The 12,302-nt window shown below is 47.8% G+C and overlaps 1 protein-coding gene across 4 annotated transcripts in view; it reads left to right on the top strand.

The window, feature by feature from the left end:
* HERC2 (HECT and RLD domain containing E3 ubiquitin protein ligase 2) overlaps positions 1-12,302 on the top strand; it is a 2,956,340-nt gene that overhangs the window by 2,079,827 nt on the left and 864,211 nt on the right. For all 4 annotated transcript variants that reach the window (XM_069636605.1, XM_069636607.1, XM_069636603.1 and 1 more), the window contains exon 68: positions 5,807-5,944. In XM_069636605.1, coding sequence (XP_069492706.1) covers positions 5,807-5,944 — 138 coding nt within the window. The remainder of the gene's footprint in view (positions 1-5,806; positions 5,945-12,302) is intronic.

The raw sequence follows: 12,302 nt of genomic DNA, 5'->3' as shown, positions 1-12,302 counted from the left end.
TGTCTTACTCTGAAATGACGCTGATGGGCAATCTCAAGAATATTTTTTTTTCATGCCTTCCGCCACAACCATTCGCTCCCCCCGGGACACAATCCCTGTCTCGACACTCTATTCTTGCTTCACCTTCCTGTAACCTTTCAACTCCTCATCACATTCTTCCATTGGCCATCCTCCCTGAACATACTTCACCGCTACCATGTAAATCGAATCTTTCTCGCATTCCTCCCTCCAATCACTTTCCTGGGCCACTTTACAGTAGACAAAAACATCCACTTCCTCTTCCTCTTCCCATCTCTCCTCACCGTCGTCCTCTATGGGATTTCGAGACAACTCATCGGCAATTATGTTCAACTCCCACTTCGCATATCTCACCTCCACGTTGAGTCCTTGCAAAGAGGATATCCAACTGATGATTCTCCTTCGTGGTGAAAATCCCAACCAATAGCTTGTGGTCTGTCACAACCTCAAACTTCCTCCCCCAGACAAATTGCCTTAATTTTTCGATTTCACGACACACAAGCCAACGCTTCTCTCTGCACAACGGAATAACACCTCTATGCCTCCTTTAGAATGCGTGATGCGAAGGCTACTGTATTCAACACATCACCCCCTTTCTGCATTAAAACACTTCCAATACCATTCTCACTCGCATCCGTGTACAACATTACCTCCCATGCATCCTCAAATCCCTTAAAAATGGGAGCATTTACCTAACAATTCCTTATGTAATCAAATTCACTTTCACACCCCTCGCACCATGCAATCCTTGCACCTTTCTTCACCAGCATCCTCATGGTCTTTGTTTTCTCAGCCAAATATTTTATGAACTTCCCATGAAATTCAACTAATCCCAAATAAGAAGATAGTTTCTTCTTATACTTTGGCGCCCTCATCTTTTTTCTCACCTAAATATATACGCAAAACTGTAAAAAACCTGTAACCAATCTCTTAAGAAATAGCGCCTAGGTGCCTCTGGGTTATGTGCGCTTTATAAATGTTAAAATAAATAAATGGTGGCATACTTTGGCTTCACACATTCTGCAGAGAACCCATGACCGAGGTATTGCACTTTTTTCAACCTGAAACTACATTTATCCACAGATATCGTCAAACCTGCTTCCGCTACTTTTTTCAACACTTCTTTTAACCACATGTCATGCTCTTCCACATCTTTGCCCCAGACCAATATGTCGTCCTTGTATAAAAGTATCTGCAAGACCTTTCAGTTACTTATTCATGACCCTTTGGAACACACTGGAGGCTGTCAACAACCCAAAAGACATTCTCTTACAGCGAAACAGACCAAACAGTGTTATAAATGCAGTAGGATCCTTGGAGTCAGCAGGCAGTTTAACCTGGTGATAAACTGCCTTCACGTCAAGTGTTGAAAAGATTGTCGCTCCTCCCACTTTCACCAACAAAACATCTATTTTAGGAAGCAGAACTCTATCTGGCATCACTTTCTTGTTAAGTCCCCTCAAATCGATGCACAGTCTGAGGGTCCCATTAGGCTTGCGTACCGCCACGTTGGGACTCATCCATTCAGCTGCATCTCTTGCCTCAATAATTCCTTCACTCAGCTTGCGGTTCAACTCGATCTCCACATCCATCCTCAAGGCAAGCGGTATAGTGCAAGCTCTCGACCTTACAGGTATGGCTCCTGGCTTTAGCCTAATTAGATGGACGAACCCTTTTAAGCATCCCATCTTTTCTGAAAAAACCTCTGGAAACATGTTCACCACATCTGTCTCCTATATTTGCACACTCTCCACCCAAGCTGTTACCTTGCGTCTGACCACCACCACCTGACAGGGATTATCAGGATCAAGTGTCAGACCAAGATCCGCTTGGGCATCCCAAGGTAACAAATTAGCCCCTTTGGTGGTCACTCTTACCATGCCCTGGGCACTGCTGTCCCCATATCTGAATTGTGCCCAAAAGTCCCCCACTAAATTGATGGGCACATCCCCATATGCCAATACACTTGCCTCCTGCAAAACACAGGAGTTAGATGTTTCCTTCCATGTTTCTAAGTTCACCAGGGTGTAGTCTGCTCCACTGTCAATCAGATGCCTCACAGATACTGAATTCACCGATATCTCTGCATGTGGTTTTAACCGTCTTGGGCACTGCATCTACAACATTCACTACGCAAGCTTAGTCTTCCCTGCTGCTACGTCTTCCTGGTAAAAGGTCATACTATCCTGAACCATCTTGACACTTCCAGGCTTTTTCCACTGTTTACAACATTGCGTCACATCACCTTTTCTCCCACAGTCCCTGCATACCTGATGATGTGCAAAACACTGCTAATCGCTGGCGATGTGGTCTGGGATTCCACATCTGTAACACCTTTTGACGAATGTCTTCCCTTCCCTGCCTTTGACAACAGCTCTCTTCTTGTTCACCATGTTGCTCTCTTCCTTGTGTCCTTGTTTACCTGCTTTCACTTGTTCCACAGAATTCGAATAGCTGGATATGGTTTTTGCCGGCTTAGAATCTAATGCATTAATGCACTTTTCTGTTTGTTCCACCATCTTCGCAACTTCGATGGCCCTCTCCAGCGAAAAATCCACAGCATTTGCTCCCTCTCTCCATAGTGCCTCCCTAATCTTATGATCAGCACATCTAATCATTAGTTGGTCTCTAATATATTTGTTTCCTTTGCACTGCACTTTCCACTTCTCCCCCTTCCATGCACTTTTCCTTTTCCCCTTTCTCTCTCCCATGCACTTGCACATTCTCAATGTCACTGTGCCTCGTAAGATTGTTGTTTTTGTTCTTCCTTGTTCCCCTCCCCTCCCTTGCCTTGTCGTGCTCTGAAACACTTGTGTGCGAGCGCGATACAAATAAAATATCATTATCAATGTCCCTAGAGTGACTATAATCGCACTTAATGGCCGGTCCGCGCAGAACAGTGAGAAACTCTTCATTGACTCTCCACTTTTTTGATCCCTTATCGCAAAGTGATATCTCGCTAAAAATGTCTTGAATATTGCCTGGCCCACTTGGCCTAGGCAGTGATATAAAAGCGAGTCTTTTCGACCCGCCGCAAAATTGCTTCCGTACACTCCATGTAAGTACCTCATAAAGCCTTCCTTCCAATCTCCCCATTTAATGTTGGGCTCCCCTATGTGGGTCAAAAATAGGGTGTGACCTGGGATATTCATTGAGCCGATGGAGTTGCCCCTGCTTAATACACTATTCTTGCAAGAAACCTGCACATGTGTGTGCAACTGGCAGTCAAATACCTTGTTTTTAAAATTGCTGTTGACGGTTGGATTCCTTGTTTAAAATATAGAAATGTCTATTCCTTTTTACCAGACTCCACAATCAGTGCATTAGTTGCACTTCTCAATCAATAGCTTATTCAGGGCTTGTTATGTTGCCTGATATATCCAATGTATGTGCCTGCATTATATATCTCTTATCCGCATCACCACCTGACCTCAAAATGGGCGCCACGACATCTTGCGAAACTTCGCTCGCATTGGGAGAATGTTTAAGTAGAGCTCCAGAGCTTCTATGCTGGCCGATACCTCTCCTCGAGCATGGTTCAATTCTTCACTGACCTAGCTCCTGGGTAGTGTGGTGTTACTTTTGCCTCCCCCACGTCGTCCCTCACAGCTTTTTCGTTCCGGATGCTGCAGTTCTCGCGTCGTCGCTCACAGCTCTGTGGCGTCTCCCGGAGCTCTGTCCTTACAGCTGCTGCTCATGACAGACTGGGGCTGCTGCTGTTACTCATCCTTTTCGGCAGTATTATGACAGCAGGCACAGGGTGAGTCTTCACAAGCTCCTTTATTTTTAGGATCAGCTGCAGCAGCCCCAGTCCTTTTCTCCCAGGACTCAACCCTCCACCTTTCTGAACCATAACATTCTCAGGCACGGATGACGTGTTGTGCTCCATCAAAGAATGCTAGTGTTTAACAATTCCAATCAATAACAGTGCCATATTATTCTACATAAATATGCACCTTAACTATTTACAATTAACATAACGATGTACATTCTCTATCCATCAATTTAAAACCGTTAGCACATTATGCGTGTGCATGTAACAACTGTCATTACCAGTTCAAGCTCCTGCCTTTCAGATTTTCTTAGGCATCCAGGGTTTTCAACAGGAGTGGTGGTGGCTCCCCTCAGAATGGAAGGCATTCATGCTTTTCTCTACCTGGATGACTGGCTCTTGTCAGCCTGCTCCTTTGCACTAGCACCAGAAGACCTCTACCAGACATGCCACCTATTGCACAGCTTGGGCTTCTCCCTGAGCTTCAGGAAGTATTTGGTTTTGCTGTCCGAGTCCCTCAGATTTATTGGAGCCGCCTTGGACACTCTCCTGGACTGGGGATTCACACCTTAGGTCAGAGTGTAAAACGCTTACAAGATGATCCAGGTTTTCCAGCGACAGGCAAAAGTTCATGCTTCGGCTTTCCTGCGCTTGCTATGTCTAATTACCTCCTGCATCCTTTTAGTGCCAGTGGCCCGACTGTGCATGGGGTTCCTGCAGTGGCTATGAGCTCACAGTGGTCTCAGTTTCAGGGACTTGCATCAATCAGCCTTTATACTGGTTTCAGAGAGAGTGTTGGCAGACCTGCAAGGGTAGTCCATGAAGGAGAACCTCCTGAAGGGGTCCTAGTTTCGTCAACCTTGGCCACAAGTGGCTCTAGTTGCAGATGCGTGCCTGAAAGGCTTGGTCGTTCACTTCCAAGACCTTGTGGTGAGCAGACTGTGGTCCCCTTCAGAGTGCTGGGAGCACATCAGTCTGCTGGAAAGGAGAGCATTTAGGCTGGCCCTGTTTGCTTTCCTCTCCTCTGTGAAGGGCAAGACAGTGTTGATCTTGGCGGAAAACACTGTAGCCGTACATTACTGCAACAAGCGGGATGGTGTAGACTACTTGCCTCTGCGCAGAGAAGCAATGATTTTCTCCCACTTGGGGCTGCTCCTCCAGTGGACCTCTTTGCCTCCAGTGTGCCAGTGGACCTCTTTGCCTCCAGTGTGAATAGGAAGTGCAAGAGGTTATCTTCCAGGGAGTGAAAGTCTGTTGCTGCTCTCTGGCCTTTTAACTTGGACAGCAGGCCTTTGCCACCCTTTGAGGCCCTCACAAAGCACCATTATTGCTTAAATTAGAAAATGGACCAAACCTCCCCTCCCCTCCTCTAGTGCTAGCCCACAGGACGTTTGCCTATTTCTCACACCGGCTTCAATAGCTGCTCAGTTTCTGTCCTCCCTGAGAATTAGTAGCATATTCAATGTGTTTTTGAATTCCCAAGATTTCTTTTGTGTCTCTTAGAAGTGAGGCTTGTGTTTCTCCTTAATGAATATACGTAGCCAGCTCTTTTCTGATTGCATGATGAAGGATGTGAATGATTTTCTTCAGTCCTTTGAAATGTGTCTTGCACAGTTCAGCCTCCACTGACCTAATTCGGAGTGTGCATAAATATTCATAGCATCTGTGGTGCCTCACCCTGGCGCAGGGGCATCTAGAATGTAATTTTGCTTTGTTTGAGAGCAAAAAGAGTGAAATGTGGAAACTACAACACTTGGTCTGGTGGCCTACATTAAAGTGCATCTCGTTGAAGTCGGAAAAGGTTTGTTTGAAAAATAGATCTATCGTGTACTTTTTTAAGGTGTCAAGATTAGTGTTGCATACACAATGTAAGTAGGTTTAACCGGTTAAATATATGTATTGTTATAATCTAAATAATACCTTGTAATTTAATCATGTTAATGTTTCTGGTGCCAGTTGAGCCTCCCAACGCCATCTGTTCTCCCTATCATGTTTTCTGGTGAATTCTCATTCTAGGCTGCTTCGGAAGATGCCGTTACTCCATCAGCTGTGACTCCTTCCGCTTCTGCGGCCTCCTCTCGCCCTTTCATTCCAGTTACAGATGATCCTGGAGCTGCTAGTATCATTGCGGAGAGCATGACCAAAACCAAAGAAGTGAGTATACTTTGTATACCCCCGCTATGCCCTCCCCCCCCCCCCCCCCCCCCCCCCCCCCCAGGTAACCAAGAGAAGGGTAAGACTGTCAGATTCTGACCCCGGGATTGAAGCTATGAAGGGGTACTACTGGGATGGAGGGTCTTTGAAGAATGGAAATGGGATGCCCGAAGATGAGATCTGGCATCCCTCTTTTCCTAATCCTGACCTATCCTACCTCCCCTCTACTGTCATAGGATATTATCACGCATGTCCTACCCTACCACAAGATCTTCTGTCGAACACTCACACTTGGAGGAAAGCAAGAGAATGTAAAACCCCTTTTTCTAACTATAACCCAGACTTATTCTCCTGTCCCTCTAATACCATAAACTACTGTAAGAACCAATCTTTTCCATCCCTGTCGACCTCATTTGCTGAGGGCACCAGAGTGAAATAACCAATACCAATTTCCCCTAAACCAGAGACATGGTATTATCACTTCCTTGACAGTGACCGACTCACCCCCCCCTGTCCCCCCAACTCCACTCCCTCAGCCTTCATAGGATGCATTAAGAGACACCATCTTCTTTTCCCCAAAAATCACTCAAGTACTGTGACGAAGAGGAAATCAAGAGGAGTACAGATTTCATATGAGAAACTCCACTATGGTACTGGGACGAAGAAGATGCAGATAGAGGCACATCAGCCTCTAAATAGCCCATGTCCCACTAACAAGGCCAGGCAGTTGAAATCAACCATGCCCACCTGCAGTCTATCAAGTCTTCAGGAGAGTATAAAAGTAACACTAGCAATCAGCAAAGAGAGCGAGTTAGGCGGAGGGCTGAGGAGCCGTGGTTCCCCAGGACCAGCTGGAAGAAACTGGGACACCGAGACGCAGATGGTCTGTGTGTGGAAGCATCTGGGAGAAGCGTGGTGAACGACCACTGTTTCCAGCAAACAAGAGAAGTCCAAAGAAGGGAGCTGAGAGGCGTGCTGATCCCTTGTTACAGCAATTTACAACGTTGCAGCCCGAACGCGCAAGACTGGAGACGAGGCGGGTGAAATTGACAAATGGAATTACAAGGATTCATAGTGGCAGAGTGGTTGCGTGTATGATTACGCATTCTCGAATGTCTCTGTGTAAAGAACGGCAGTGTCTGCACAAATGGTTGCTGTGCGCGGACACGAAATGTGAGCAAAATAGAGATCCTAAAAAGGGGGAGTTGTGCGAGAAGTTAATTGGGAGCAGAATTCCCAAAACTGATAGAAAGGTGTTGACAACAAAGTGTGCTGGAAAAGCATTGGGGTGGCCACCAGGCCGGAGATTGATATAGGTTGGCCGCAGAAAACCCAGTATAAGGAAAAGAGAACTCTGATAAGGCTAAGGCACCTGGTTGCGTGAGCTGTAACGGATGGACCGTACTGTCTGACAGCTGCGCCATGACCAGGGGACCCAGATGAAAGCAAGGAGCTGCATGATCTAAAGGGCTTCTGGGTTCATGGAAAGGAGAACTGAAGAAGCCTAAAGAACTTGCCAGGAAAAGATAGTGAACTTCTTTTGCCAAGTGAACGTTTTGCCAAGTGAACATTGTGCCAAGTGATCTTTTCTTTGCAAAGTGAAACCTGAGAGACTTGTGGAACTTTATAATCCTGAGTGCCTTAAACTTGGAGAAGAGAGCTGCAGAAAGGCTCCATTGTCACATTAACTTTATTTTGAACAATTTTGAGTTGACCAAATCCCATTCACCCTATTATTCTGTAGAAGTGAAGACAAGCATATGTTCTGACACATAGTATTTTGTTTTGGAATGGCAGACTTAGACTTCCATTGGTTTTCTTTCCCTTAGGGAACATTCCAATCTTAGAGTTAAGGCAAGTTAGGCGTTACACCATCCTGACCATTGAGAATAAAGCTTGTAAAACTTTGTTCCACTTGTCTGCTTCGTCTCTTGTGTTAGGGAGAATTGTCTGTTTTAGGCTGAATTTCCTAACCTAGTGAGTCCCCCAGCAGCTTTGCTGGATTTTTGGGGATTATTTTTTCTCCTGCCAAGAGTCAGACTCTTTTTACCCTCACTCTTGGGCATGATTTGAGTGTGTTTCTTTGAGTCTAGAAGTGTTTAATGGGCTATGGGGTCTTTTACTCCATAGGGCTTCATGTGTTTTTGTGATGTGTGTTACACAGCACCCTCAGTGCAGTGACACAGGGGTGTCATAGTGACCCCCCCAGTATAGACTCCATACCCTGGGACTGACTACTGTCTCCCAGGGCATGTAAAGTCACCATTGACTTTACTAGTCTTAAATTCTGAACAGAACCAGTACCAACCATCATATTGTGGATGTACTGGCTGGGGCAATTCGATTGCCCCAGGGTCTGTTAGTCAAGGGGGCACGTCTCCGTCCCCCCTGATCGAGTTTTGGCTGGTGGCAGTGGATACTACTTTTTATATTCAACCCCAAATATTTTCCTATGGGATTTCCCATTGTTTTAGGCTAATATCTTTATTTAATTATTTACGGTAGCCTCGAACATACCGCCGGTTTATTTAATTAATATTAATTCTCCGGTTGGTATTCTTTGCCAAAACTTGATTCTAAAATGACGTTTGTGTTCTCTTCTGTAACTCCAACCCAAGTCGAGCCCTTTGTTCCACTTTTTGGCAGGCTTCTCCACAGAAGCCCTCCAAAGTGGTGCCACTGTGTCTGGGGTACTTAGGAGGGATGGAGGGGAATTTAGGCACCCTGGACTGAGTTACCTAGGCAACTCAAGTCGCACTCCGTCCTGATTGGCCCAAGTGGTGAGCCGACCAGCTCACCACTTAGCATGTTTGAGTGACAGCTAGGCTGAGTGAATGGGGGTTTGCTGCATAAAAGCAGGGCTTTGGGGACTGGAACTTCAGAAGTCGCCACAGGACCTAAGAATCCGACGAGGGAGAAGCTGAGCCGACCTGCCACGACACCACCACCGGTGGAGCCCTGCTGGACTGCCTCACCACTTTTCCCAACGACAGAGGAGATCTCCCGCCGGAGAGTCTTCTTCCTTTGACTGATGGGGATAACCAGTTTCACCGTCTTTTTCGCTTTCCCAACGTATCTCGTGTCCGCCTTGCCCGTGCCAAGCACCCCGGCAACCAGGATACCACGTTTTACCACGACCGCGAGACAAAGGTACCACCTTTAACCGGAAAACTCTGCGGCTGGTTTCTGCCCTGGTAGTGCAACGACCTTCATCTTTCCTCCAAGACGAGATCTTCTCTTCCCCTGGACGACGACGCAACTTGCACCCACTACCAGGAACAACTGCCACCGCTGGAGGATCCTTCCCACTTAAGGTACCGTGTCCCGCCTGGCTTCCCTTGCTACCGACTGTACGGGGTAGATTTAGCCCCCGGCTTTCGAACCTGGGTTAGTCTGGGACACCCTGGCTAAACTTTCTTAAGCCTCTCTAAACTCTTTTTGAACCCTCCGCAAGACTTTCTAAGCCTAGTGTAACTGTGTGATCTTGGGCGCATTTGTGCTCTGCTCTCTCTAAGAGTGGGCCCACCCTTTGGACTTTGGCTCACCAGTGACTTTTTGCTCTTCTGCCTTGCTAACAGTGTTCCTGATTCTTAGAGTGGTGTACCTTTCCATATTCTGTCTTTTTCCCTCCCTTTCTCACAAACTTATTGGAGTGCAATCTAGTTAAGCGCTCACCTCTGTATGAAAATAAGTGGTGTTTTACTGTGACTTATCTAATAGGGAAAACGGGGTGTATATATCATAATAGTAACTGTGTTTAGAATATTTTACAATAAGAGTGCTGGAGTGTTTCAACTGTGTGTTTTTAAATAAATAATTATATACTTTGATACCAAAGCTCTGGTCAGTGTTTGCTTGTATTATTGTATCTGAGTGCCTATTGAGTATACTTTGCATACTGCCTAACTCTCTTGAGGGAAGTGTGACTGCTCAGCCACAGCTACCAGGTAAATCTGGGTGGTGCAGACTGCTACCAGGTGGGTTTACTGCCAACACCTGTAGTCTTAAATCTTTTGCAGTGGTCCCTAAGGGAACTGCACAGGTTTCTGCCTAACATCTTGATACGATGCCTGTCTCACAGGGTGTAGTGGACCTCAGTTGTCGATCCATCTTGCTTGTTGCTTGATCGCCAGCTCCGGGCGTGATGTCAGGCATTGTATATATACCACATCACTATGCCCCATACCTCAGATCCTTTTTTCCACACGCTAGCACGTTGCTTCAGGAACACGACATTGAGTCTTCGACTCAGCGTTTTTGACAAAAATTCACAAAATGTTTTCATAAAACCTTGACCACGATGTCCACTCCCCGGATTTTGGGCTTTAAAAGGTGCACCGAATGCTATTCCAAAATGTCGGTGACCGACCCGCACGACATTTGTCTGTGGTATCTGGGTACGCATCACAACACAGAGGGATGTGCGTTGTGCTCCTAGATGCATTTGAAATCCATTTGTTAGAGGGCCGCCAAACTTGCTTTGGGCCGACCATCACTGAAATCCCCCATTTGGTCGCTGGTCTGGTACTCCGAGGCTGAGACGGAAGGGCCCTTCCCCCGAAAAGAAGAATGGAAAGCATCAGTGGAAGGCTAAAAAACGGTCCAACTCGAAGAGGCGCCACGGGGGGGTGAGGGGGGCGCTGTTAACCACAATTGAGATGGCTGCTGGGCTGAGAGCTCCGAGCCCCTGACAATCCTGATACTAAATTAATCATGATTGGAGCAAACAAGACCACAAATACCCTTCTGGCCTTAAGCCTCAACGTGCACTGCAGGCTCTGAGCAACTTTGAGCGAAAACCGCAGCCCTGTTGCAGAGTTCGCAGCGAACTAAGAAGGGGTGGGCTGACCCGCTGACTGCAATCCGCCACACAGACCGGCAGGGGACCTGCGCCACACCGCGGCTGCGAGATCATAGCAGGGCCGCGTGGGGGAGGAATGTTGCCTCCGGCCCGCTGATGCCGATGTGCCCATCCACCCCACCCGCCTACAACATTCCTCAAAGGTTCCTTCCAACGCGGTGCGGCAGATCCTGGAACGAGCGGATCGGGACCCGGAGGCTCCCCTGCTCCTCGCCTTGGCATACCGGTTGGCGTACCACCGACCGCACATAGACAGCTGCTGGACCCCAGCCGGCTTTCCGCCGCCACTCGCGCCCCCCCCCCCGTTGGCCCGCAGGGGGACTGACGAGGGTGCCGTCCTGATCGCGGACGCTCCAGTGAGGTGGAGGAGCAGAACGAGGCCCGCCTACAGCATGGAGGTATGTGCACCGCACTGAGGGGGAAGGAGCGAACGCCGGACAGGCAGCACTCCGCGGCCCCGTGGTGCGTGTGGGGAGACAACCCAAGCAGCAGAAATCACCCTGTAACATCAACACGTGGATGAAGGACTAGGTGCATTGATTGAGCACCCGGCAACGTTTGTTAAAGTTGGGGCCTGGGCCCCACATAATACGCAGACTGTGTTTAAGCTCAAGCCAAGCCACTACACTGAGTGAACACGCTGTAGGCTGAAGTCCTGGCCTTCCGCCTATCTAAAATCCAACGTTCACGGCCCCATCTCAAGCAGACCCCGGCTTAATGCTGCGCACTTTCAAGGAATCCGTATTAGGACACTGAGCCCTGCAGATTGGGTGCCTGCATTCGCTGCAGAAAGGCTCAAGCCACCTTAAAACATCCTGGCAACAGGGTGGCTGAACATACGGCTGCCACAGTAGACTGTCCTGGAAAAGCAGGGGGGACACACGATAAACCACCCATGCAAGTGGGTTGAAACTGTATACGTACCTACCCTCAGAAGGAACCGAACGACTCCTTGAAACCCACAAGCACGCAGAGTCCTGGCCCGAGTGTTAAAACCCACAATGTAACGGACCTTAGGCAACAACTATGAGGGGCCCGTGAGACACAGACCAACAGTACTCTACTCAATTATCAACGCTGCCAATTGCAGCAAACCCTAGTACGTTTAGATCCATCGGGGCGGAACGTGTAGATAAGACACCATACTCACTCGGACAATACCAAGTGGAGGACGAGGTCCCATACCATCACGAGATGTGGGAGAACACAACCCACTCTCGACAAACATCGGTAACACATGGGCCACCACGAAAAAAAAAGCACAGGCGCCAAAAAAACAGGCCCAACTTTGCAAGTTCCCAACCCTTCGGGTCGCCCGTCCCCACACCAATGGGCGCAGATAGCCAGGCTGAGGTGTCACCCGACGCAAGAGAAGACAGCCTGATGACTATGGTGAAAAATGCCTTCTTGGCAGTAAATGTTAAGCTGGACGATATTGTGGCAACAATTAGATCCTTGAAGGCTAGAGTTGATAACGAAAGCGTGCGCATTACGGAT

This window comes from Ambystoma mexicanum, chromosome 7p (assembly GCF_040938575.1).
Source record: "Ambystoma mexicanum isolate Mex_15411 chromosome 7p, UKY_AmexF1_1, whole genome shotgun sequence".
Taxonomy (NCBI): domain Eukaryota; kingdom Metazoa; phylum Chordata; class Amphibia; order Caudata; family Ambystomatidae; genus Ambystoma; species Ambystoma mexicanum.
This window is presented reverse-complemented; position numbering and strand designations above follow the sequence as displayed.